This window comes from Podarcis pityusensis (assembly GCF_964106645.2).
Source record: "Podarcis pityusensis genome assembly, chromosome: 2".
NCBI classification, from domain to species: Eukaryota; Metazoa; Chordata; class Lepidosauria; order Squamata; family Lacertidae; genus Podarcis; species Podarcis pityusensis.
In genome coordinates, this window is record NC_138029.1 from 109558410 (window position 1) to 109586405 (window position 27996).

At 45.7% G+C, this 27996-nt stretch overlaps 2 protein-coding genes across 4 annotated transcripts; one reads left to right on the forward strand and one right to left on the reverse strand.

The window, feature by feature from the left end:
- Positions 1-54: 54 nt before the first annotated feature.
- LOC308469696 (L-amino-acid oxidase-like) lies at positions 55-27985 on the reverse strand. Of its 3 annotated transcripts, XM_080992534.1 has the most exons (9): positions 27505-27985; positions 22585-22734; positions 20480-20648; positions 13529-13737; positions 7867-7979; positions 4194-4395; positions 2809-2877; positions 1899-2035; positions 55-987 (listed from the first exon to the last, which is right to left on the reverse strand). In XM_080992534.1, exons 3-9 carry the CDS (start codon positions 20490-20492, stop codon positions 123-125), a joined length of 1608 nt encoding a protein of 535 aa, XP_080848660.1. In that variant the 5' UTR covers positions 20493-20648; positions 22585-22734; positions 27505-27985; the 3' UTR covers positions 55-122. The 3 variants fall into 3 exon arrangements, with proteins under 3 accessions (XP_080848660.1, XP_080848659.1, XP_080848661.1); XM_080992533.1 differs by lacking the exon at positions 22585-22734; XM_080992535.1 differs by lacking the exon at positions 22585-22734 and having other exon boundaries at positions 55-969; positions 27505-27982.
- On the forward strand, positions 24042-27978 carry LOC308470138 (lymphocyte antigen 6 complex locus protein G5b-like). The gene is made up of 3 exons (XM_080993429.1): positions 24042-24178; positions 24833-24946; positions 27249-27978. Exons 1-3 carry the CDS (start codon positions 24124-24126, stop codon positions 27374-27376), a joined length of 297 nt encoding a protein of 98 aa, XP_080849555.1. The 5' UTR covers positions 24042-24123; the 3' UTR covers positions 27377-27978.
- Positions 27986-27996: the final 11 nt, after the last annotated feature.

The window sequence follows — 27996 nt, forward strand, 5'->3', positions numbered from 1 at the left end:
AGAGCAGGCTTACAGAATAATATTCCATGTGTTTTCAAACACTGACGAAAACGATTCAGATGAGTCATCTTTATTTACTCACTGCTTCTAAATTTTTAAAGGCGGCATAGCCTTACAACGGATCAAGGAGGTTTACAAACTTCCGAGCCACCCCCTTGATCACCAAAAATGCCTGTCTGGTGACCACATGCCCCTGCATGCCAGTGGACATCCCTGGCTGCCCTCAGGGCTGATTTCATCGCAGTGTCAATCCAACCATGTGGCAAAGCCGTGTGCTCTCCGGCAAAATAGACCCTCCCCTCCTTGCGGGCGAGGGCCTCCGCGTGTTCGCTCAGCTGGTAAGGCCTGAAGAGGGTGAAGGCCCCCATGGCGTGGGGGTCCAGGTTCCATTTTTTGACCACCCACCGGCTGCAAAGACGCCTCAGCTCTTCCAGGGGGCGCTGGTGGATAGTGGACAAGTCCCTCAGAACCACGTCGACAGCCTGTTGGGGGCTGAGGGGGGCAAAAAACTCCGAGTCGTCCCCGTAAGTCTGGGAGCCCAGGATGACCCCCAGGCCGCTGGAGAAGTTGTGGTTGGGGTAAGTGGTGATCCTGGAGGGCAGGTCACTGATGGAGGTTCCACCGTAGATCTCTTCTCCTTCTTCCTCCCAGAACTTCTTAGAACAGGCCAAGGCCACTTTGGTGCCTCCTGTGGAGCGTAGAGAACGGAGCGCCTGGGTCTTGGCAGGCGAGAGGGGAGGGTGGAAGCGGATGAGGCGTGTGGCCTCTGCCGTGGACGTGACGATGACGTAGTCAGCCAGGATGGTGCCCGACGAGGCCAGGGAGCTGGAAGGATGGTAGAGCACCGAAACCATGTCCTCTTCTCTGAGGATCTCTGTCACGGTGCTGTTGAGCATCACGGTGCCAGCTGGTAGTGACTGGTGAATAGCCCTGGGCAGCATATCGAACCCGCCAGCGATCTCATCGTACCTGGAGGTCAAGAAAAGGCTTGAGAAGTCGTTTCTGCTAGACATGCTCATTCAACTACCAGGTGTGTATTTATTTATTTATTGAATTTATATACAGTGGTACCTTGGGTTAAGTACTTAGTTCGTTCCGGAGGTCCGTTCTTAACCTGAAACTGTTCTTAACCTGAAGCACCACTTTAGCTAATGGGGCCTCCTGCTGCTGCCACACCGCCAGAGCACGATTTCTGTTCTCATCCTGAAGCAAAGTTCTTAACCCGGGGTACTATTTCTGGGTTGGTGGAGTCTGTAACCTGAAGTGTCTGTAACCTGAAGCGTATGTAACCCGAGGTACCACTGTACAGTGGAATCTTGGTTCTCAAACTTAATTCGTTCTGGAAGTCCGTCCGACTCTCGAAATGTCCCAGACATGTGGGTAGGGGAGTGCGATTCCTCACACAGGCCCTCCACACCTCCTGATACCTCCACCCGTTTCCACGTGTTTAGCAGAATAAAAAGGTAAAGGGACCCCTGACCATTAGGTCCAGTCGTGGCCGACTCTGGGGTTGCGGCGCTCATCTCGCTCTATAGGCCAAGGGAGCCGGTGTACAGGTTCCGGGTCATGTGGCCAGCATGACTAAGCCGCTTCTGGTGAACCAGAGCAGCGCATGGAAACACCGTTTACCTTCCCGCCGGAGCAGTACCTATTTATCTACTTGCACTTTGACGTGCTTTTGAACTGCTAGGTTGGCAGGAGCAGGGACCGAGCAATGGGAGCTCACCCCGTTGCGGGGATTCGAACCGCCGACCTTCTGATCAGCAAGTCCTAGGCTCTGTGGTTTAACCCACAGCGCCACCCGCGTCCCAATGTTTAGCAGAATACTGAAAAGTAAATTCCCCTTCATGGGGAATTTCTCTCAGGGAGCCAGCACCTATGCAACCCGCTTTTATTACCTCTTTTCACGGGTAAACAGGAAAACTTCTCGGAGGAATTCAGTGAAACTGCAGGAAAACTCTGCACTCAGGTTAATCAGGTCTCCAATCATTCGGACGGCTGCGTGGCTTAGATTTCCCTTTTCGATCAGATATGCCTGTGAAGGTGGAAGAGTGTATGAGGAATAATATGGCTGCACTCAAGTGGAAATATTGATAGAGCTTAAACACATCTTTACCTAAAATTCAAAGGCTGCCGTATACCCTAAATTAAAAACAACTAAACTAACAACTTTTGAAAACCGTCTTCCAAATTTCAACATACACGTTTCAATGTCAAAACTCAAAGGATGAGTTTTCCTTGTGAAAGCTTAACAATTTTCCGTCCCGCTTCTCAAAGCATGAGTTGTATTCCAAAATCCAAATTTCAGGTGTTGACTTTAAAAAAATTGTACTCTAGACTTTGAAACTGAATGTTTCAAAATAATCAAATTCAATTAAACAAACGGACAATTTTTTTTATTGCAGTCATTATACACGTGGTAGCACTCTGCTGCCCCCTGGTGGCAGAAATGCAAGGTTTTGCAAACCTACATGAACTTGGGCCAATGTTGGCTTGTAGTTTAGTTTGGCCAGAACAGACTCATATGAATTATGAATGGATGGAGAGGTCTGCACTTAACAGTGCCAAACCAGACATGGAACTGTCACTGCTCTGTGTCCCTTTGCTATTTCCAACAGCCAGTAAAGTGGGATGGGGCTGGAGAGATGCAAATCACAGCATTGCACAAGCAAGAGCATTTCCACGTCTTGTGTATCATCAAATGGGGCTCTCAATTCCGCAAAGTAATGTAATATATATAAAAAGAGGGAGAATCAGATCCGTGCCACAAACAGCAAATATCACCCACGTATATCAATAAAACAGCACCTTGAGAGAATAGGCATCGTATTTTTCAAGCACATGGCTGCAGTTTGATCTCGCCAAGTCCTCTTCTATCTGAAGGGCACAAACGAAGACGGGTTATTATAGGACTGTCCTTGAATGGCAAAGTGTGTCCTCCTTTTCTCCCCATCAACCTCAGGTTTTGAGGAACAGAAGGTTAAATAATAATAATAATAATAATAATAATAATAATAATAATGCTAGACTTATATACCACCCTTCAGCCAAATATCACATAGTTTACAACATAAAATAAAAACAAAAATAAATAAAAAACTGCTTCAGCCTTGTATACCTGGAGGAGCATCTCCACTCACGCTGAGATCCAGCTCCCAGGGCCTTCTGGTGGTTCCTCATTGCAAGAGGTGAGGCTACAGGGAACCAGGCAGAGGGCCTTCTTGGTAGTGGCACCCGCCTTGTGGAATGCCCTCTCATCAAATGTCAAGCAGATAAACAGCTATGTGATTTTAAAAGACATCTGAAGACAGCCCTGTTTAGAGAAGTTTTTAGTGTTTGATGTTGTATTGTGTTTTTGCTATTTTTTTTGTTGGGAGCTACCCATATGTTCTAGGTCTAACTGAATTATCACTGTCGAGACTTCTTACATTTCACTTCCCTTTGGCACCACTGTGTACAACTATGCCCCTTTGCATAGTGCGTGTGATCTTCCAAAGCAACTACTCTATTCTGAACTTAAAAATGGAAAGCATAATGCTGGTGGTCAACAAAAGAGGTTTAAATACTGTCTCAAGGCAAATCTTAAAAAATGTAGTATAAACACTGACAACTGGGAAACACTGGCCTGCGAGCACTCCAATTGAAGAACAGCCTTTACCAAAGGTGTTGTGGGCTTTGAAGACACTCGAACTCAGGACACAAGGGAGAAACGTGCTAAGAGGAAGGCACGTTTGGCAAACCCACACCGTGATCAACTCCTGCCTGGAAACCAATGTCCCCACTGTGGAAGGACGTGTGGATCCAGAATTGGCCTCCACAGTCATGGACTCATTGTTTAAAATGTGTTTATGGAAGACAATCTTACTCGGCTACGAGTGAATGCCAAAGAAGAAGAAGAAGAAGAAGATATATAGAGTGTGTGTGTGTGTGTGTGTGTGTGTGTGTGAACGCCACACTAAAAAGTGTTAGTCTTTAAGATACCACAGGTCTCTTGGCAGTTTTTGCCGTGGCAGAGTAGCACAGATACCCCTCTGGCAGGCTGGTATTGCTCCCTGCTAACCTGTTGGCAACTGTGTTCACAAACACACACATGCACACACACTCTCTCATTTATTTCATAAAATGTATACACTACTTGATGGTTTTTTTAAAAAACACACACACCTCAAAGTGGTTTACGAAAAGAAACTCACTGGTTTCAATGCTTCATAATACAGCTCCACAGCAGACTTCCCACGTTCGGAGGGATCTACAGGGTATCCCAGAATGTCTGGATTCTTCTCCACCTCTTTAACTCTGGCTCGGATATTGTTCACCAGGTACCAGGCGTTGCCATTGCCATCTGGATAATGGTTTAATTTCAGGCCATATTTTGCAACATATTCCCGGACAATTCTGCATGGAGGTAGAGAGAGCCAATGGGCGGATCAGAGGGGAAGAGTAGGAGAAAAGATGGTAACAGAGGGGAAGAATAGGTATTAAACATAAAGGGAGAATCCATGACCAGGGAGAAGAGTCGGTGGAGGAAGATTGGAAGAAATTCAAAGACTACCTACAGAAACACTGCAAAATTAAAGAATGTTAGAGTGATGTTGGATTGAAAATAAGTGGTTTCCAGCTGTACAGGATAAAGTTATAGTTAGACTAAGATTAAAGATTAGGATTAAAGAAATTTAACGAAATGGAAATTTGGTACTTAAGAGGTAAAATTTTAATGCTATATTATATTGAGATTAAAGATTGGGATTAAAAAAGTGGAAAAGAAATTGCTGGACAAACAATTTGGACTGGAATACAAAAGAGGGAGGTATGAGGAAGTCCAGAAAATAAGTAAATTTAAAAACGGAAATGAAAAGGTGATATTGTTTTTAATTGTTCTGTTCCTTTTTTTTGTTTTCTGCTCTCTGTGTTTTTCTTCTTTTTTTGGATTATGTACTGTGTATTTGTATTTGTGTATTTCTTTTTTATGTTTTTTTGTTTAACTTTTTACTGAAACCTTAATAAAAATTATTTAAAAAAAAATAAACATAAAGGGGTGTGTTTATTATGCCATTAGTCTTTGATTTCCCGCGTTTAGTTTTTCTGCATAGTTTGTTCCCTTATTGTGCCTCCTGTTCCGTTGCCATGGTCTACCACGGCATGTCATGTCCCAACAGAGACTTTACTGTATAGGGTGGAGAACTTTGACGAGGAAAGGGTTCAGGAAACCTCCTCAAAGAACCACCAGCATCTCATTCACAGGTTGGTCCTCATCCATGACAGGGCCTTTTCAGTGGTGGTCCCCAGGTTGTGGAATGTGCCACACAGTGAGGTGTTCCTGTCTCCATCAAGGAGGGATTTGAAAAGGTTCCTGCTTACACAGGAATTTGGTGTCTGAAGAATACTGTTCCTGGCAAACTCGAGATGGATGTGTGTTTTTCACTGCAGTTGCTTTTAGAACGTTTAAAATTGTAACACCTTTTAGATGTTTTTAATTATTTTTTAGAATGTTTTGATCTGTTTTATAACATTTCTCTTTGTTCCTGTTTTTAAATTGTATACGTGTTTGCCACCCTGGACTCCTTAGAAGAAGGGCAGGGTATAAATTAGATAAATAAACAAGCAAAAAACAAACAAACCCAAACACACCAGAGGCCTTCTGGAAACACAGGCCTGCCACCATTCCCTGCAGTATCTCTGTCTTTCCAACCTCCCAGAAGCAGGGTTCCCTGCAATACTTCTGTTGTCCCAACCTCACAGAAGCCAAAGACTTTAAAATAAGCTGAGGGCCCTTTAACTACCCGGCCAGCGCCTCTAGGCTGACAGAGCCTACTAGGTTTGATCAGCCTACACAAGGCTTCCCTTGGTACTAGCTCTCTGCACAGACAACATTCCAGATAGCTGGCAGCTTGCCTTAGCAGGACTCCTTGGAGCCGTCCAAGGTGCTGAAAGTTTCTCACTTCCTCTGGGAGCTTCCCACTCCCACAGAACTGGACAGTCGCTGGCTAGGTTGCAACCTGGAGAGTTGCCTTTAAATTCTGCTGCTGGAATAGGAGATGTAATGGATGTGGCTTCTCCCCCCCAGTATCCTCCCACCCACTCATCCCACACCTGCTGTAACAAGCTGGATCCCAGGTGGGAAAGGGTGTGGACTAGAGGAAAACAAAACAGGGGGAAGCCCCAACTGTCTCTTCTCCTGATTCAAGAGCGGAAACAAAGTTAAAAGGGGAATATCTCTAGCTTGCAACTTGGCAATCATATGGCCTGTTGCTGGAACAACCTCTTTCTTTCTTTCTTTCTTTCTGTCTGTCTGTCTGTCTGTCTGTCTGTCTCTTTTCCCCCCAAAAGCTGGTTCCAAATATTCTGTCACACTCTAGCATGACCAAGAAGCACAGCCCCAGAAACAGGAAGGCTGAATTCATAATGGCCGGGATCAGCAAGAGATAAGGAACAGGTTCAACTCTTACCCAGTCGTGTCAGTGTACCTTTGCATCCTGACATATGGGGGAATGGCTGTCATCCATTTCTATGGGGGAAAGGTAAGGTGCTACATTTGGGGACTGAGGGCAGCACATGCCCTCTCCCTCTGAAACTGGACACTCCACTTCTACTGACTTTGATCGTGCAGGGGAAGCTGTAGTGCGGAAGAGCCAGCGTGGTGTAATGGTTAGAGTGTCAGACTGGGACCTGGGAGACCAGGGTTCAAATCCCCACTCCGCCACAAAGTTCACTGGGCCTCTCAGCCTAACCTACCTCACAATGTTGTTGTGGGGATTAAATGGGGAAGGGGAGAGCCATGGAGGCCCCTTTGAGCTCCTTGGAGAAAAAGATGGAGACAATACAAATGCAAATAAATGAATGAATGGAGTATGCAATGACCAAACATTCAAAAAAACTTTCTGACAATAAGAGCTGTTTGGCAGTGGAACAGGCTCCCACGACAGGTGATGGACTCTCCTTCCTTGTAGGTTTTTAAGCAGAGGTTGGATGGCCATCTGTCATGGATGCTTTAGCTGAGATTCCTGCATTGCAGGGGGTTGGACTAGATGACCCTTGGGATCCTTTCCAACTCTAAGATTTAGTGACCGCAGGCATCCACTGCACACCACAGGGTCCCCTAAAATTGCAATGCCTCCCATCTCTGCACATGCTGCATGACATGATGACGGGCATCTTACCATCAGATTCATTTCAGTTTTGCTCTTGATTTTGTTCTCATTGAGTCACAGAATTGCAGAGTTGGAAGGGACACCCCAAAGGTCATCTAGACCAACCCTCTGCAACGTAGCAATCGCTGCTAAAGAATCCCTGACAGATGGCCACCGAACCTCTGCTTAAAAACCTGCAATGAATGAGAGTCCACCGCCTTCTGAGATAAGTCTGTTTTACTGTCAAACAGCTCTTACTATCAGAAAGCTCTTCCTAATATTTAGTCGGAATGTCCTTTCTTGCCATTTTGAATCCATTGGTTCAGGCCCTACCCTTGGGAGCAGCAGGAAACAAGCTCCTTTCACCTCCTTTGTGACAGCCCTCCCTCTATTTGAAGAAGAGAAGAAGAGTTTGGATTTGATATCCCACTTTATCACTACCCGAAAGAGTCTCAAAGCGGCTAACATTCTCCTTTCCCTTCCTCCCCCACAACAAACACTCTGTGAGGTGAGTGGGGCTGAGAGACTTCAGAGAAGTGTGACTAGCCCAAGGTCACCCAGCAGCTGCATGTGGAGGAGCGGAGACTCAAACCCGGTTCCCCAGATTACGAGACTACCGCTCTTAACCACTACACCACACTGGCTCTCATTTGAAGGTGGCTGTCATACCAACTCTCTTTCCCTCCATCAAATGTTATCAGCCACACACCACCATGGGAATATCACTGCCCCTTCTTACCTGTGGCTGAAAGGCAGGCGCCTCGGGCCCAAATCCACATACCAGCCCCCCTCGGGATCACGGTAAGTCTCCATCCTGCCTCCCACACAGCTGCTGGCTTCTAGAATTGTCACCTGGGGGGGTGGGCAAAAGAAGAACTATAATTGCAGTGGTTGCAAAATGGCCTCCACTGAACAATGTTGAAGAATGTCCCCATGGGAAAGGGCCAAAGTGTTTGTTTTATGAGAATACCCAGTCCAATATTTATAGTCCTGATTATAGCAGCTTTCCTCAGCCTCCAGATGTTGGACTGCAACTCCCATCAGCCCCTGCCAGCATGGCAAATGGTCAGGGATGATGGGAGCTGTAGTCCCTGGATGATCTGTCACTGGCACCTTATTCTAGGCAGGTTAAGCAAATTATATCATACCAGCAGATTCAGGTGTCAAGAGATGTCTGGTGACTCATGCTGATTTCATTCATTCATCTCCGGTGAGTTTGTAATTAAGACTTACAAGCCTTGGATATTGGCTGTTACCTTTCAGAAGTTGCTGCCACGTTGGATCTGCTGGTGTTATTCAAGGGCAATTATCAACTTGCTGTCAGATTACTTAGCCTGAGTGTTCTACCTGCTAAGTTTGCCTGGAAGTTACACTGTTGAGGAATGCTTGATGCCCATACTGGGGACTGGCAAAATGGACAAGCTCAGGGGTAAAATCTGCTCTCAGAATGGACTTAGGCTGGTGGCACTGAGGGCAGAAGAAATGGACCCTGCTGATATCTTATTGAAACACAAACTGCAAGAAGCATCTTTCTGTAGAAGATGCTACTAGAGAGTGGGGACTGTGCAGATTCAAAATGGCCAAGTTTGCAGGAACATCAGCTTTGAGTTCATTGAGTCGGAAGGACTGGGCAGCGTTTTTCTGGCATGCAAGCGCTGACTTGCATTCAGCTGCTGCTGAAGTCTGGGTTGTATTGTGTAGGCCAGGGGTCAGCAAACTTTTTCAGCAGGGGGCCAGGCCACTGAGCCTCAGACCTTGTGAGGGGCCAGAAAAAAAATATGAATGAATTCCTATGCCCCACAAATAACCCAGAGATGCATTTTAAATAAAAGCACACATTCTACTCATGTAAAAACACCAGGCAGGCCCCACAAATAACCCAGAGATGCATTTTAAATAAAAGGAGACATTCTACTCATGTAAAAACATGCTGATTCCTGGACCATCCGCAGGCCAGATTTAGAAGGCAATTGGGCCGGATCCAGCCCCCGGGCCTTAGTTTGCCTACCCATGGTGTAGGCTCTTCTTCGGTGGTTGGGGCAGACTCCCCTTGGGAGGCACAGAACAGCTGGAAAGGTGCAGATGCCAGCAGTGTTGGCTCTGGATTTTGGAGGGCTTGTGGGAAAGACTCCTTTCCCTCCAAGAGTCTAGCTCCTCATGACTTTCACAGCCAGCTGATTGTCCTCATCACCACTGCTGCCATTGGCTTGCTTGCCAGGGAGAGAGCCAATCAGCTGGCAGTGGCAACTGCTTCTCTGCCTCCCTGCCACCACTTTCCCCTAAGGTGGGTGCCTATATGCAGCTGTGTGCAAGTTGAGTGGGGAGCCGCCTGCAATTGCTGCTTTGTTTCAGTGGGGTTTCCCTGTACAAGAGCAAGATCAAGCTTCTTCTCTTTATCTGGGGACGGGCAAGGCTCAGCAGCAGTGCGTCTCCCTTGCATGCAGAAGATCTCAGGTTCAATCCCCACCATCTCTGGGTACGGTTGGGAAAGTCCCTCTGTCTGAAATATTGGAAAGCTGCTCAGTAAACAGTCCTTAGCTAGGAGGACCATGGGTCTGTGTTATGTACTGAGTTAAATAGGATCCAAAATGCAGCAGTCTGATTGGTCCTAGAACAATAGGATCCAAAATGCAGCAGTCTGATTGGTCCTAGAACAATAGGATTCAGAATGCAGCAGTCTGATTGGTCCTAGAACAATAGGATTCAGAATGCAGCAGCCTGATTGGTCCTAGAACAATGCAGCAGTATGATTGGTCTGCAGGAGCCACCCAATCCAGCTCCAGATAGAAGTGAATCCACAACCTGATTGGCCTACAGGAGAATTCCGGAATTAGACAATCACGTGCAGCCCATTGTGTAAATAATGTATATAAAGCAGATATTTTGGGGAAACTTTCATTCCTCCTCACCACTATGAGCTGAATAAAGAGCCTGAAATCCACTCTCGACTCCAAGTATATTTCAGTCTGGTTCAGCAAAGGAGAGCTTCCTACGCTCCTATGTCTGCAACTTCAGAGATGCCTCTTCCTTCGCTCTCCTTTCTAAGGTCAGTGCTGGATTAGTGCCCTGATCAACAGATCTTTTGCACACACCAGGATGCACACAGACACCAGTACGCAAGGATCTTTGCATGCTCTGCTGTGTTACAGGTGTCTGGTCCTGGGTTAGGAGGGCAGACAGCAGAATAAATTTTGGCAGTGGTTCGGAGCTAGCTCCAAAACAAAATTGAGAAAAACAGGTCAGGAGACAGGTAGGTGAATTCTGTTCCGCAGCCTGGTGCTTTCAATCAGCTAACATCTTGAAAACGTCACATTCTGGAGGAACTGTTTGTCAGAGATTACCCAAGGTCCCTGAGGGAAAGGTCTGTTTTTCTGGTTATGATTACAGCTCTGCTTCAGAACAGATGCACCTGTATAAATAAAGCCACAAGATCTGACTCATTGGCAACTGCTCTGTTGGGAAACCAGACTGCTGTGCCTTGGTTAGCTCCTTGGCAAAGTGTCAACCGATTTGGGGTCAAAAATACATGGGTGATCCTGACATATTCTGGATCTCCATTCCCATGCATGGCATAGGAAGCTGCCTTTATACTGAACCAGATGCAATCAAGCCAAGCAAAACCACTTGTGCAATGCAGGGATGTAAAGGTAAAGGGACCCCTGACCATTAGGTCCAGTCATGGCCGACTCTGGGGTTGCAGTGCTTATCTCGCTTTACTGGCGGAGGGAGCCGGCATACAGCTTCCGGGTCATGTGGCCAGCATGACTAAGCTGCTTCTGGCAAAGCAGAGCAGCGCATGGAAACGCCGTTTACCTTCCCGCCGGAGCGGTACCTATTTATCTACTTGCACTTTGATGTGCTTTCGAACTGCTAGGTTGGCAGGAGCAGGGACCGAGCAACGGGAGCTCACCCCGTCGCAGGGATTTGAACCACTGACCTTCTGATCAGCAAGTCCTAGGCTCTGTGGTTTAACCCACAGCGCTACCCGCGTCCCTAATGCAGGGATGTAGCCGGGGAGAATTTTGAGGGCCAGATGTAGAAGCTCAGAGGGCCACATTCCATACCCTGGCTATCTACCTTCCCCATTCTCTTGAATATGTCTTGCACATTGTGGCACGGCAGGTCACCAATAAAAGAGAGGCTTGCAAGATTTGCAAAAACAACAAAAGAAGTGATCATGCCTGCCATCTACATATTTAATTGCCTGGCGGTTTGTGCAACTGCACACTCCATGGCCCACCCAGTTTTTTCATTTGTTTTTCATAAGCTTGCCCTGCAGCAGAAAATAGTAATTAAGTCCTGCCAGTTGGCCCTGTTGATGGGGGGAAAGTATATAGCAAACGTGCTGATCCGGGTTATTGGACTGGAATGAGCCTGCTCTGCAGAAGCAGAAGGGGGGGGGCAGGCAGACGGGGAATCTAGGCTAAGTGAAGCTCTTGTTTTTCTACTCGCACCTGGGTCTCAAGTGGAGCCAGCATCCCCTAGAGGGGAAAGGCTGCTATTGGAGCCACTCAGCCCCTGAACCTGCCAAACTATGCTGAAGAAAGCGACGGTGTAAGACAAATGTCGCCGACGTGGCATCCTCCAGATTTTTGGGAATACAACTCCCATCAGCTCCCAGCCAGAGTGGGATGATAGGAGCTGTAGTCCAGAACATCTCAAGAGTACAACGTTGACAGGTGCCGCCATGATGAAAGCTGTATATGCCGTAGAGACCATATCATTATGCCTAGGACCCTCAGACCTATGGGACCGCCTCTCCCGGTATGCCTCACGGAGGATCTTAAGGTCCATAAATAGCAACACCCTAGAGGTCCCGGGCCCTAAGGAAGTTAAATTAGCCTCAACCAGAGCCAGGGCCTTCTCAACACTGGCTCCGGCCTGGTGGAACGCTCTGTCTCATGAGACCAGGGCCCTGCAGGATCTGATTTCTTTCCGCAGGGCCTGTAAGACAGAGTTGTTCCACCTGGCCTTTGGCTTGGAGTCAATTTGATTCCCTCCCCCTCTTTCTTTTTTCCTTTCTCCTCCTGTGATGAGGCTGCATTTTAATGTTTTAATGTTGTATTTTAATGTTGTTTTTAAGTTGTATTCATTCAACTCGTTTTTATTATTGGTTGTTAGTCGTCCTGAGCCTCCCCTGGCCTTGGCTGGGGAGGGCAGGGTATAAATAAAATTTATTATTATTATTATTATTATTATTATTATTATTATTATTATTAATATAGGCTATCCTCTGTATTCTCAGGCACCAGAAAGGGGGACACCTTTTTAATTTCCCACAATACAGTGGAGGGATGCTGTGTCAGGAGCACTGCGGAAAATTAAAACAGCAGCTCGCAAGCCCAGTCGCCTGGAGCAAATGTTTGTCTAAATGGGAGCCCAGGGCAAGTGTCAATTATAGTCCCTTCCAGAGTGCTGTGTCCCCAGCATCTGCCTGAAGATGCCATGTGTCAATGTCAGGCTTGGTACTTTGAAATGTAAACCTGGCTCTTTAAGGACCAGGGCTTGAAAACTGGAAGACAGTCTCAGGAACGCACATACCATCCTCCTCCTATTCCCTCAATCCCTTTTGAGGACAAATTCTCCCTTGTTGGCTTTAACCAGTGCTTTTTTCTTTAAAAAAATGTTCAGGGGTACTCTCATTTTCATACTCATATTGAAATACTGCCCTTCAATGAGGCCAAACTTAGATTCACAAAATGTTTAGGGGCATGCGTACTCCTGCGTACCCCCCCAGAAAAAAGCACTGCCTTTAACCATGGTTTAGCATTACATATAAGCCGAGGTTAGCTATGGTTCCTATTTATGTGCTTTCCCAGTGCTAGCTTTAACTGTCGTTTGCAAGAAATCAGGATTACATCTGCACCAGGTCACACTGGAATCAACCCCTTGGTTTCCCCGGAATATGCACGGGATGGCTAAACAACAATCTATATTTCATACACATGCCCGTGTGCAGAAACCATTGTCGAAATTTTTAAATAATTTAGTAGGGCCACTCTGGTGTTGCTTCAGAGACTGGATCAGCTTGAAACACTGCCTTGTGTCTTTAAATCCAAACATCCTGAGCGAGATAAGAGTTTGGGCAAGGTTGGCTGAAGATTGTGAATCAAGGGGGCAGGATGTGGGCTTGACTTACAGGAAAGTGGGCAACCAGGGAGAGGGCCTTCTCGGTAGTGGCACCCATCCTGTGGAACACCCTCCCATCAGATAAGCTTTGTAATGTGTAATGCTTCATTATGTTTTTATATGCTGTATGTTGCAAGGCGCCCAGAGTGGCTGGGGCAACCCAGTCAAACGGGCAGAGTACAAATAAAAAATTTCTGTTATTATGCAACCCCTGCCTCACCTCCCTTGCTTCTCACCCTGCCAATGCCTCCCCTTCTCCCTGGCCCCATCACCTTGTGTCCAGCATCCAGCAGCACTTTCCCAGCTGTAAGTCCAGCAACCCCGGCTCCCACAATCGCAATCCGTCTCGGTTCTTCAGTTTTGCCCAGCCCATCCTTAGCGATATCCAGCAGCTCCTCATATTCTGGATCCTCAAAACATCTCTCCAAGGGGCTGAATGTGCTCTTCTGCATCAGGAGCAGAGTGACAAGGCCCAGAAGCACTAAGAAGACACACAAACATCAACAGCCTAAGAACATAAGAAGAGTCTTGCTGGATCGATTTTAATGGCTTGATTCTTCAACATCAACTTCGTTGAACCGGTCATGTTGTGCGGATGCCTGATTATCGTCTTCCAAAGGAACTACAATGGTACCTCGGGTTACAGATGCTTCAGGTTACAGACGCTTCAGCTTACAGACTCCGCTAACCCAGAAATAGTACCTTGGGTTAAGAACTTTGCTTCAGGATGAGGACAGAAATTGTGTGGCGGCAGCAAGGCGGTGGCAGCGGGAGGCCCCATTAGCTAAAGTGTTACCTCAGGTTAAGAACAGTTTCAGGTTAAGAACGGACCTCCAGAACGAATTAAGTTCTTAACCCGAGGTACCACTGTACTCTACAGTGGTACCTCGGGTTACATACGCTTCAGGTTACATACGCTTCAGGTTACAGACTCCGCTAACCCAGAAATAGTGCTTCAGGTTAAGAACTTTGCTTCAGGATGAGAACAGAAATTGCGCTCTGGCGGCACAGCAGCAGCAGGAGGCGGCCCCATTAGCTAAAGTGGTGCTTCAGGTTAAGTATATTTTCAGGTTAAGAATGGACCCTCCAGAACAAATTAAGTACTTAACCCGAGGTACCACTGTATTCTGAACTTAAAAATGGAAAGTGCAATGCTGGTGGTTAACAAGGTTTAAAGACTCTCTCAAAGGCAAATCTAAAGAAATGTAGTATAAATACCAACAACTGGGAAACACTGGCCTGAGAGTGCTCCAGTTGGAGAACAGCCTTTACCAAAGGTGTCATGGGCTTTGAAGATGCTCGAACTCAGGACAAAAGGGAGAAACATGCTAAGAGGAAGGCATGTTTGGAAAACCCTCACCGTGATCATCTCCCGCCCGGAAACCAATGTCCCCACTGTGGAAGGATGTGTGGATCCAGAATTGGCCTCCACAGTCACTTACAGACTTACTGCTAAAACTGTGTTCATGGAAGACAAACTTACTTGGCTACAAGTGATCGCCAAAGTAGTAGTAGTAGTAGAAGAAGAAGAAGAAGAAGAAGAAGAAGAGGAGGAGGAGGAGGAGGAAGAAGAGTGGCTTGTTCTAACAGTGGCCAACGAGGTGCCCATGGGAAACATACAAGCAAAGATGTGAGGGCACTTTCCTCTCTCTTCTGATATCTTGTCAATCACATGAATGCCCACGGAAGATAGTTAGCTCTTCATTGTCAAAGCTGACACTTACAGTAGTTTCCTCGGCTCCGAATACCTGCACAGACCAGCCTTGTATCTAGGCAGCTATTCTACGCTCTACGAAGGAATTTCAGCAACAGGGGGCCATGCCCCCTTCACCAGCTTATGCACCTCCCCACGACAGGCTGCACACATGCAGCCAGAGACTACGCCTTTGTGGAAGCTGCCTCTGCTCTTCCCACTTCTGTTCGCTCCTGGTTCTGGGAGACAGTGGTGCAGGAGTGGGTCAGGAAGCATCCGGTCCTTCACTTGCCTGACCTGCTTCTTCCTCTTCTTTCTCCAGCTCTGAAGCTTCCCCTGCCTCTGAGTCTCGTCTCCTGGCTGGTACAGGTCCCCACAAATCCATGCTCCCCTCTCCTGAGTCAGACTCCAGTCCTGGTTTTCCCAGGCACCAGTTGTGCAATACATGTGTAGCTGCTGCTTGTTTGTTCTGTGGGGTCTTGGTTTCTCCCCTCCAAGAAGCTTCTCTGCTTTGAGGATTTGCTTTGGCAATGCACTGCAGTGGCAATATCTTGCTGCTGAGGGAATGGGGTTCCTCACTACAACAACCACCAGCAGCAGCACTTCTCAAGGGCCGTAGCACTTGCAGGTTTGATCTGGGATGCAGTTGGACAAGTGTTTTATTGAACAATGTCTACCCCTTTGCCAATGAACACAGCACTCCTTTCATTTCGTGCTGCACGGCTCAGTAGCTGGTCCACAAACCGGCAACTGAAACAGGAGATGAAACTCACTTGTCTCAAGGCCAGGTGCAGAAAACTATATTCTGGTATTTTCAAACTACGAGATCTTATTTTGGCTTAGAGGCTTCGGTATGACTCAGAGGGTTTCTCCAGACTGTTTGTAGTCATGATGAGGGAAGCCACAGTGTATGATTGGTTAGGAGATCAGGAGCTACTTCTGGCAAGCAAAAACACTTTGTCCTTCGAGCCGGAATCGAACCAGCGACCTAAGGATGGCTTGGACGACAATCTACAGTCCTCCGCTCTACCAGCTGAGCTATCGAAGGAACAAGCCCAAAGCTTTGCCTTGTTCTTTTCAACTTGGGATGCGGCTTCCTTAAAAAAAAAAAAAAAGGCAGCGATTGGCCTACAGGGCATGGAACTGGAATTTCAATGAAAGCTTCCATACATTCCTTGAGAAATCTTGGCACAAAGTCATGACACTGCAGAGGCAAGGGCGGCAGCTGTTGATGATGGATGACAACATCATCATAAGATGCACACTGAATGCAAGTTAAGTCAATAAACTGAGATGAGGGGGACCCCTTCTAACAGAGATGGGGAACCTGTATGCCTATCCAGCACCTAAAAGCCTCAATGGGCAGGGATGATGTACGGTCCAGAAACATCTAGAAGAGGTGTGATGAACCTTTGGTCCTCCAAATCATAGAATCATAGAGTTGGAAGAAACCACAAGGGCCATCGAGTCCAACCCCCTGCCAAGCAGGAAACACCATCAGAGCACTCCTGACATATGGTTGTCAAGCCTCTGCTTAAAGACCTCCAAAGAAGGAGACTCCACCACACTCCTTGGCAGCAAATTCCACTGTCGAACAGCTCTTACTGTCAGGAAGTTCTTCCTAATGTTTAGGTGGAATCTTCTATGTACATCTACATCTATGTACATTCTACATCTTCTGAACTACAACTCCCATCATCCTTGGCCATTGGCCATGCTTGCTTACACTGATGGGAGTTGTAGTTCAGCTGCATCAGGAGGGCCAAAGGTTCGTTCATTCATTCATTCATTCATTCATTCACTCACTTATTCGTTCATTTTATTTGTATGCCACTTTTTTACACACACACACGCACACACCATGCTCAAAGCAGCTTACAACAAGGGACGCATTACAGCAAAGGATATATTTCAAACAAACACTACAAAAACAATTCTCCCATACCTGATCTAAAGGAGAGAAGTGGCCTTCTCAGGCCCAAAAGGAAGGGATGGAGAGTTACCTTGGTCTTTTATTTCAAAAGCTTTTCACGTTTCAGCACAACAGCCTGCTAACCATTGTGCTGGCTTCTGCCAATGCAGCCACTTAGTTGAAATCCAGCCCAGGATTTTTAAAGGCTATGCTTGTGGGTTTTCTTACTATCTATCTATCTATCTATCTATCTATCTATCTATCTATCGGGGTGAACAAATTCCTATGTCCCACAAATAACCCAGAGATGCATTTTAAATAAAAGCACACATTCTACTCATGTAAAAACACCAGGCAGGCCCCACAAATAACCCAGAGATGCATTATAAATAAAAGGACACATTTTACTTACGTAAAAGCACGCTGATTCCTGGACCATCTGCGGATCCGGCCCCCGGCCTTAGTTTGCCTACCCATGCTTTAGATCTTAGGCTTGCTGGCAGAGAGGCAGGAATCCTGGGGAAGGCATTCAAAGGGAGTACCTCCCATTGAAATTCCAGTTCCACGCCCAGCAGGTGCCACACCCACAGTTAAAAGGTAAGGCACAGCACCCTAGGCTTGTCCCTTCGATAGCTCAGCTGGTAGAGCGGAGGACTGTAGACTGCTGCCAAAGTCATCCTTAGGTCGCTGGTTCGACTCCGGCTCGAAGGACAGATTTTTTTTCCTTGTTCTTGCCAGGTGCATCAGCAAATCACGAAGTAACAGTATTTGCATGCAGCGATGAAATTAGTCGTTTGCGCTTTATATTGGTCTGTAATGCGAAAATTTGAGCCTGTATTGGCTAGCATCTCTGCTTTCAGCGTTATGCCCCCAAAGAACAGCATTCAGAAACGGTGCCATCTCATGTGTGAAAAATATATTGGACATATGCCAACTTCTTGTTACTTAAGGTTAATGCATCGAAGCCTGTTTCATCTTTTGGCAGTCGTATCAACACTGGAGTGAAAGCTTTTTTGCGGGCCATTTAAAACACCACACACATACACACAGAGGGATAGCTCAATTGGTAGAGCATTGGACTCTTAAACTTAGGTTGGTAGGTTCAAGCCCCACGTTGCGCAAAAAAATTCTTGCATTGCCGGGGATTGGGCTAAATGATTCTCAGGGTTCTTTCCAACTCTACAATTCCATGACAATCACGCCTGAATTTGTCATTAAACAAATGTATGCTCAGTAGTGGTGACTTGACTGAAAACAACTATTTCCCTTCCCCCTCCCCTACATTTTGTTGCCACAGCAATAGCCAAAGAGACAAGCCGCTTTTTAAACCAAAAAGTGGCTTGCCTCTTTGGCAACAGGATATGCTGCAGCAAAAATACTTAAAAGTCAGCTAGAAGAGCTTGCACAAATCTTGCTTACATGTGCCTATAATCTCTTCATGTCCCATACACCGAAATCAGAAAATACATTCCACAATGGACCCCAATATTCCCTTCCAAAACCTGCCAGGAGGAAAAAAGATATAGATATTTAAAAACTATTATTATTGATGTGGTGCCCTAAGACCTATATTAAAAAATTAGGCTTCTTTGTAGAGAACCCTGGTCTTACTGTAAATAAGCATGCAAATCTATATAGAGATTCCTTAAAATGAATTGAGTTCGTATTTTTTCATATGCCATCTGAAATTTTCAGGGCTATTTTGCATCTCTGGCTGAGTACACACCAGACATTAAAGTGCACATCTCCTGGAAAAATCCTGGGAACTGTAGTTCACCACTCACAGAACTACAACTCCCAACACCTGTAATAAAGAGGCTCCTTGTGAGACCAGAGGGACATTGCTATGCCTGACAACAAACCCCTAACTTTTGCCCCATCTTTTTGTGCCTGCCAAACAGCCGTGTTATGCTTATGATAATCTTTTATTCTCTTGTTAATTATGCTGTTTTAAATGTGCATTTTATATTTGACTTCACTTAGCAATTTTGGGGGGAAATGTTTAAGGCTTTTTGTTTGTTTGTTAACGTTGTGTTAAATATGTATTCCGCAGTTGACCTCCTTTGTAATACAGTGGTACCTCGGGTTAAGTACTTAATTCGTTCCGGAGGTCCGTTCTTAACTTGAAACTGTTCTTAACCTGAAGCACCACTTTAGCTAATGGGGCCTCCTCCTGCTGCCGCGCTGCCGGAGCACAGTTTCTGTTCTCATCCTGAAGCAAAGTTCTTAACCTGAGGTACTATTTCTGGGTTAGCGGAGCGTATGTAACCTGAAGCGTATGTAACCCAAGGTACCACTGTATTTTGAAATCTTTAAGATAATATTTTAGTTTTCTGTTAATTATGTTGCTTTGACTGTATACTCTATATTTGTTTTTGTTTTAATTTATTAAAGCTTTATTGCAAAACAATTTACATACTACATAAAAAACAACACAAACAGACCAATACCATACCGTCATAACAACTAAACACTAACAACATATCATTTGAGATCACGCACACTTTTGACTTCCGATTCACCTCATTGTACTTTTTACACATGATGGGTCGATACGCACTTCCTTATTTTTTAACTGTTAAATATCAAAGGTGATTTTTGCTTCTATAATTTCGTTATTATTCAAGATTCAATCTAGACGTGTCAGGAGATTTGCATTATCACATTACGTACTTTTTAAGATATTCTTTAAACATTGTCCAACCTTTCCTCACTTTCTGGTTTGAGTTTCCTCTTAATCTCCCAGTCATTTTCGCAAGTTCTAAATATTCTATCATCTTCGCCTGCCAGTCAATTTTTGTGTGTACAGTGGTACCTCGGGTTAAGTACTTAATTCGTTCCAGAGGTCCGTTCTTAACCTGAAACTGTTCTTAACCTGAAGCACCACATTAGCTAATGGGGCCTCCTGCTGCCGCCGCGCCGCCAGAGCACAATTTCTGTTCTCATCCTGAAGCAAAGTTCTTAACCCGAGGTATTATTTCTGGGTTAGCGGAGTCTGTAACCTGAAGCGTCTGCAACCCAAGGTACCACTGTATATGCGTTATTGGAGACAGATGTCCTCAGAGAGTGAGCACTAGCCAGGTGAGGGAGATCTTGACCCTGCATGAAAGTCCAGAAACTATTGGAAAGATGCTGTGATCTTGGGTTATTAATTAATAGCTGGAGGCAAATGGGGCCTCCTGCTGCCACCACGTCGCTGCTGCGTGAATTCTGTTCTCATCCTGAAGCAAAGTTCTTAACCTGAGGTACTATTTCTGGGTTAGCGGAGTCTGTAACCTGAAGCGTATGTAACCTGAGGTACCACTGTATTTGACTTTCTTCAGATTGTTTTATTGATGTTTTAATATTCTGTAAACCGCTTTGAGATTTTTCTTAAAAATATAAAGCAGTATTGAAATGAAATAAATAGTAATAGTAATAGTAATAAACTACAGTTTTTCGGTAGGGGGGGGACAATCTTTAAGGGCATGGTGCATACAGAACTTCCATTCCTTCTATTGCCCAGTTCCACAACTAGAGGTTTCAGTACTTTCTGTTTTCCTTCCCTTCCCTTTTGGCTCAGCAACGAGAGGAGAAAGGGTTTGCCCACGTATCACCTTAGTCACCTGACATGCTTACCCAACCTGCCCATGGTCCTTGGGCTGGATCCCCAAAAGCTATGGCTGGTGCGGAGAAGAACCAGGGCTGTCTCCCTTTCATTCACGGATGCTGACAGGTTCTCTTTAGCCTTGCCTGCTGCTGCCTTTCAACCACAGCAAAGCACCATGAGGCCTTGAGCATCTGGACTCTGGGAGACAAACAAAAACCCCAAGATCAGCAAGGGGGCAGGTAGGGATGCAGCAGAAGATCAACACAGCACTGGGCAGAGCAAAGGTGACATAGAGCTTCAGTAGAGGTCAGAGTGGCTACTGTGGATTAACCCCTTCCTTCCCACACTGGAGGGGAAAGCAGCTGCCATGCAAGACCATGGTTGTGGACTTCCAGGAGGAAGAAATAGCATGCTGGTCATTTGGTCTAGCAGCAGGAGCATGGTTGTCTTTGGCCACAGAGGATCATCGACTCTTTACTCCTTTGTTGTTGTTTAGTCGTTTAGTCGTGTCTGACTCTTCGTGACCCCATGGACCAGAGCACGCCAGGCACTTCTGTCTTCCACTGCCTCCCGCAGTTTGGTCAAACTCATGCTGGTAGCTTTGAGAACACTGTCCAACCATTTTGTCCTCTGTCGTCCCCTTCTCCTTGTGCCCTCCATCTTTCCCAACATCAGGGTCTTTTCCAGGGAGTCTTCTCTTCTCATGAGGTGGCCAAAGTATTGGAGCCTCAGCTTCAGGATCTGTCCTTCCAGTGAGCACTCAGGGCTGATTTCCTTAAGAATGGAGAGGTTTGATCTTCTTGCAGTCCACAGGACTCTCAAGAGTCTCCTCCAGCACCATAATTCAAAAGCATCAATTCTTCGGTGATCAGCCTTCTTTATGGTCCAGCTCTCACTTCCATACATCACTACTGGGAAAACCATAGCTTGAACTATACAGACCTTTGACGGCAAGGTGATGTCTCTGCTTTTTAAGATGCTGTCTATCCTTACTCCTTACACTTCTTCTATGGGGAAATGATATATAATGAATTGAAAAGGATGTTTAAAATAATGCTTATAAAAACACACACACAAAAACCACAGAAGCTTTTCTTTTGGGAATTATAGGGACAGAACTACCTAAACTGTATAGAAAATTATTCATGTATGCTACTACAGTGGCAAGAATGTTACTCGCCCCAAAATAGAAAGAAGCAGAAGTCCTAGCAATGGAAGAATGGATATAAAAGCTTATGGAATATGCAGAAATGGTTAAACTTACTGGAAGAATACGAAATCAAGATAACAAACTTTTTATTAAAGAAATGCTTTATTGAATATTTACAGATAAATTGTAAACAGATAAGAACATTGACAGGATTCTTGTGATAGCCTGCAGTTTTATGAGTATATATTTAAAGGAGATGAATAAATGAATAAAATTAAGTTAATTTGGATATTCAGAAGATATTAAAGATAAATTTAAGGAACCGCAGAAAGGGGGGAAAAGATGTCAAGTTTTGAAATGTTAAAATGATTGTAAAATTAGTGAAATGTATAAAACTGAAAAAAATATTTATTTATTTTTAAAATGCTCTATGGCAGGCATAGGCAAACTCGGCCCTCCATATGCTTTGGGAATACAACTCCCATCATCCCTGACCATCCTGTTAGCTAGGGATGATGGGAGTTGTAGTCCCAAAACATTTGGAGGCCTGAGTTTGCCTATCCCTGTTCTATTAAAGTAGAATTGGGGGAAATATGGCAATATGGAAAGAAGCTGGATGATAAAAGGTGTAGATGAGGACGACTAATTTTATACGTATGATGCTCTAAGAGAAAAACACCATCTGTCAGAGGTGGCACAATGGCAATACTTGAAGCAACAACATCTTTTAAGCAACTTGGTTTGGTTCGGCGGCCTTCACAGCCTTTGAGATACCTGGAATTAGGGAGCAATTGGATAATTCGTTGGACACTGAAAAGCCAGTGATGGCTTTTTATAGATATTTATTATCAACAAATAAGTTTGATGTGCAGAGTTTAAAAAACAATTGGGATAAATAACGGGAATGTTCACTGCTACCTAGGAAAATGTTTTGGTATCAGGCGTATCAATGGATCTTAAATTAAGTCATATACGACTCCTTACTGTTTTGGGAATTGAGTTCCAGATGGGTCCTTATATCAGCCAGCCTCTCTTGCACACAGACTCCACTGCACAGGGGAAAAAGCCTGTTGGTAGAGCATCAGCCTCTTCATCTCAGGGTTGTGGGTTTGAGCTCCACGTTAGTCAAGATTCCTGCATTGAGGGGCTGGATGATGATGATAGTAGTAGTAGTAATTATTATTATTATTATTATTATTATTATTATTATTTATTTATACCCCGCCCATCTGGCTGGGCTTCCCCAGCCAATCTGGGCGGCTTCCCGCAAAGTATTAAAATACAATAATTCATCAAATATTAAAAGCTTCCCTAAACAGGGCTGCCTCCAGATGTCTTCTAAAAGTCAGATAGTTGTTTATTTCCTTGACATCTGAGGGGAGGGCATTCCACAGGGCGGGCGTCACTACCAAGAAGGCCCACTGCCTGGTTCCCTGTAACTTCGCTTCTCTCAGTGAGGGAACCACCAGAAGGCCCTCAGCGCTGGACATCACCCCATGGCACTGGGGTCTTTTCCAACTCTATGATTCTGTGTCTGGTGCGACCCACAGGCTGCCTACCTGTTCAATGCCAAAGTGATACAATGGTGGTCTCCTTGTGGTCAGGATCATCATTTTTTGTGGAGTGGGTAGTCAGAAGACAGTTTGCTGTCAGTAATAGACTGGCAAGGAGAAATGGTTTTTAAAGAGCCTACGTCTCTTGAAACTGATCAAGAGCAAACTCCTAAACTACCTAAACTTGTCTGTATTCCTGCGAAGAGAGAAAAAGGTGGTCGTTGCTGGTGAATCTCTCCTTTCTCTTGACCCCTACTCTCTCCTATCAAACTCTTAAAACAGGGGTGCCCAAAATTTTATCAAAGAGGGCCAGATTTGATGAAGTAAACATGTGTGAGGGCCGACCAAAGTTGTTGAGCTTTTTAAAGGATTTTACCTCAGGACATATACTGCCACGGGGGCCGGATTAAATCAGCCAGAGAGCCGGATTAGGCCCCCTAAATGAACTTTGGACATAGCTGAAAAGAAGCTGAGTCCCCTCAGGGTCTTGACCCCCAGTCCTGAACACTACTGGTCTGTTAATCATACATAGAAACCTGCCCTCTCCCTAGATGCATGTGTTTGATCTTGGAGCCAAAGGGGTGCAAACCCACGTTTTACTGCCCAGCTATGCTTCGCCTTGGCCTCTGGCGTTGACTCACAAATATTCAACTGTAAGGTTAAAGAGTACCGAAAATATGGTACGGGAACACACAAAGAATCTTGTACATCTCGTTTCCGAGGGCGGTACTCAACTAAGCATTATGCTGCACAAATCTATTGAAATCAATGGACCTAACTTAGTCCTGTTCATTAATTTCAATGGGTCTGCTCTTGAGTACCACCCCCAGTCTTGGGAATGATTAGCCAGCCACTGCACCCACCGCCTACAGATTGTGCTTTTGCAAAGGTCTGTCCCCTGTCAGCGTAGGATGGTTATTTTACCCCTCGACGGGAGATCTCGACTGAGAGAGAAGCAATCGATTCCAAGATGGTTGGGGCTCTGCTCTTTGCCGTTTGTTCCCTTGCTCTGCTTGAATCCGGGGGTAAGTCCTAATAATAACAATAATAATAATAATAATAATAATTTATTATTTATACCCCGCCCATCTGGCTGGGCCTCCCCAGCCACTCTGGGCAGCTTCCAAAAAATATTAAAATACTGTAATACATCAAACATTAAAAGCTTCCCTAAACAGGGCTGCCTTCAGATGTCTTCTAAAAGTCTGGTAGTTGTTCTCTTTGACATCTGGTGGGAGGGCGTTCCACAGGGAGGGCGCCACTACTGAGAAGGCCCTCTGCCTGGTTCCCTGTAACCTGGCTTCTCGCAGTGAGGGAACCGCCAGAAGGCCCTCAGTGCTGGACCTCAGTGTCCGGGTAGAATGATGGGGGTGGAGACGCTCCCTCATATATACTGGACCGAGGCCATTTAGGGCTTTAAAGGTCAGAACCAACACTTTGAATTGTGCTCGGAAACGTACTGGGAGCCAATGTAGGTCTTTCAAAACTGGTGTTACATGGCCTCGGCGGCCGCTCCCAGTCACCAGTCTGGCTGTCGCATTCTGGATTAGTTGTAGTTTCCGGGTCACCTTCAAAGGTAGCCCCACGTAGAGCGCATTGCAGTAGTCCAACTGGGTGTTACACAAGGCAGCAGACCTTACAGCAAAAGCAAGGAGGACTCACTCTGCTTTCTTTCCCAGAGAGTATCAAATGCAACACTTGTCTCATGAAGAGTCCCGATGCCGAGTGCATGACTGGGGTCGAAGGTTGCATGTCTCAGGGAGAAAAATGCATGACCATCCGCATCAGCCAAGGTAAGGGACCCTGGTCTGGTTGCCGCATCATTCAGAACCGGTTGAATTGAGCAGGGAGAACCTTCAGCCCTCCAGGTGCTGCTAGACTACAACTCCCACCATCCATGACCATTGGCTGGGGCTGATGGGAGTTGGAGTCCAACGACATCAGGAAGGCCACAGATTCCCTGCTCCGGGTCTGGAGTCTCTCAAACTGTATGGCCCACTCAGGGCTTACAAGCTCTTTTTAGGGAGACCTTTGACTTGTGGAACAGTCAGGAAGATCTCTGCTGCCAGACGATGGAAATTGTGGCCATGTGAACCAGGGCAGCACTTATTGAGCAGGTTAACTAACACGGGTCTGAAGCCTGTGTTTTCTGTACGTCACTGGTGCAATCTACCAATTTCCCCTAAGACCTTTTCTAGTCCTCCTCAGCACCCTGGCCCAGGGCACTTGATTTTCATAATATGGAACTGGTTTTAGCAGTGATGCTGTTGCTGTGTGTGTGTGTGTGTGTGTGTGTGTGTGTGTGTGTGTGTGTAGTTTCTTAAATCGCCCACGCACACAAAAAGAGACAGAGGCTGTGTCCACACTCCCATCTACTGCCGTTCCAAAGCAGTTGTCTTTTTAAATGTGTTCACATGTCACAATCCAATATGCATAGGTATCCTGTGCTTTGCTGTAAAAGATACTGCTGTCTACCACGCTGTTTCTTAAACCAGCTTCAAACTGATTGGAATTCTTACGGCGCTCCTAATTCCTCTCCAGACCCAGTGCAAACACCTTTTGCATAGGGTAAAGGCATCCCTGCCTGTCAACACCCCCTGGTACATAGAAATCAGAAGAATTTTCCATTAAGTTAGCCCAATGTGGTCTGCTCTTCATCCAGCGTCCCACTGCTGCTGGCTTAGAAAGTGATGAACACAAAGCCACAAACCACATTTCTTTTATCTATCCTGCTGTTTCTTGGGAAACATTTTGATGTGCGCCCCCCCCCAAAAAACCCCAGTTTCGATCTGAATCAAGACAACGAAGGAGCATAAAAAGTACACCCTAGCTGCATTTTAAGCCTGCAATGTATACACAGCATAGCACAGTGGTTAGAGCATCGGACTAGGCCATCGGACTATCCCCACAGAGCATAGGAGCCAACTCCTAGGAGCCAAGGTCCCTTCCCCCAAAAAATATTTTTTTGGGGGGGCTGGGGCCCCCAGAGTTGATGGACATTGCAATTCAAATCGTGTACATGCAGCGTGTCATGCGATCGATTATGCAGGGCAGAGCTTACCTGCCCCGCCCATGCCAGGTTTATGTATAAGCCAAACAACCTATAGCTTAGGGGCCCCACTCTCTTGGGGGCCTCCAAAAAAATTAAAGGGAAAAAAAACCTGGATGTACATTTCCAAAATATAAGATAAAAAACAAATAAAATAAAACCTTACATACAGCAACAGTGGCAAATGGCTTTAGATACCTATTATTCAACGCAAAAAACAGCGACAATTTGTTGTTGACAAAGGACAGCTGGACATATAAAGGGCCCCATTACCTTCAGTAGCTTAGGGTGGCCTCATCATACCTAAATCCGGCCTCCCCCCCAAATATTTTATTTGAGTTGGCATTACTGCCACTGCTTCTTAGCCTAGCCTACCTCACAGGTTCTAGATTCAGGTAGGTAGCCATGCTGGTCTGACGCAGTCGAAGTATAAAAATAAAATTAAAAAAATGTCCAGTAGCACCTTAAGAGACCAACTAAGTTTGTTCTTGGTATAAGCTTTCGTGTGCATAGGTATCTATGTTTAGGGAAGTTTTTAATATTTAACGCTGTATTGTTTTTAACACTTGATTGGAAGCCGCCCAGAGAGGCTAGGGAAATTCAGGCAGAGGGGCGGGGTATAAATAATAAATTGTTGTTGTTATCATCTGAAGAAGTGCGCAAAGTGTGCATGCGCATGAAAGCTTATACCAAGAATAAACTTAGTTGGTCTCTAAGGTGCTACTGGACATTTTGTATTTTTATTTTAAATATTCCTACCCCACAGGGTTGTTGTAGGGATCAAAGGAGGAGGAGAGGAAGAACCATGTGCGCAGCCTTGAGCTCCCTGCAGGAAAGCTGGGACAGAAAAGTGAGGAGAAATTAAACGAATGAATGCAGGCATGGGATAGCAGAGGGGTGGGAGCACCGTAAGAGGCTGGGGTGAGTCAGGAGGAAGTTTACAAGCCCAGACCTGGTTCTGGCTGCTGCAGTGAGAGGCTGGAGGGGCCGCGGATGCCAAACTTTCCCTACTTTCCCTTCTTCTCCCGCCCCCCCCCCCCCCACAGACGGAAAGGAGAAATTCAGGATCCTGGGCTGCAGCAGACAGAAGAAAAAAGGCTGCGGGGTAAACAAGGAGTCGCACGGCCACCAGGTCAGGATCCGATGCTGCTCTTCGGACTACTGCAACGTCTAGCAAGGAGCTGGGAATCCACCCCCGTCTCCATAATTCTCCCTTCTCTTCCCGCATCTGCTCTCCGTTTTGTCTCCCCTCCTCGGGAGCCAAGCCAAGACGTGAGAAGAAAGCGGGGAATGGAAACTTACAGATCTTTGCAAAACTCCCCTGGCTTCTCTGAGAATTCCTTCATATTCCGGAAGAAGAATGGCTTCTCTTCCTCATCTCCACCCACAACCCACGTTTGCTTGGCTTCCCCCCTTCCCTCTCCGGGGGGGGGGGCGTTCCTCACCCCTCTTGTCTTCCAGAATATTTGTGGGGTTGAGCAACAGATTATATTGAGGAAACGTAAATGACAGAAATAAACGATGGAAGCCTGCAAACAGCAAGAGTTGGAGCTTCCACACACACACACACCCCTTGCATAATTTCAAATGCATGTGGTTGAAAAATTATGTGATTTAATTGTGTGATTTTTCAAATGATATTTCACTGAAATGGCTCAGTGAGGAAAGAAAAGTGAAAGAAAAGAGACCAAAGATATTTGAAAATGTGATGCAATGCGAAATATGGGTATGTAATATAATTATTCTAACAAATAAAGAAATATTAGCAAGTTCCAATGAGTTCCAAATATCATT

Excerpts from the sequence above, each read along its gene's own strand:
- LOC308469696 (XM_080992533.1), bottom strand. Across the intron at positions 2,878-4,193 it reads ATTATGAAGCATTGAAACCA|ATAGAAGAGGACTTGGCGAG; the intron begins GTGAGTTTCTTT and ends TGTGCCCTTCAG. Across the intron at positions 2,036-2,808 it reads ACGATGCCTATTCTCTCAAG|GCATATCTGATCGAAAAGGG; the intron begins GTGCTGTTTTAT and ends CCACCTTCACAG.
- LOC308470138 (XM_080993429.1), top strand. The coding sequence starts at position 24,124 with ATGGTTGGGGCTCTGCTCTTTGCCGTTTGTTCCCTTGCTCTGCTTGAA. Across the intron at positions 24,179-24,832 it reads TGCTCTGCTTGAATCCGGGG|AGAGTATCAAATGCAACACT; the intron begins GTAAGTCCTAAT and ends TTTCTTTCCCAG. Across the intron at positions 24,947-27,248 it reads GACCATCCGCATCAGCCAAG|ACGGAAAGGAGAAATTCAGG; the intron begins GTAAGGGACCCT and ends CCCCCCCCACAG.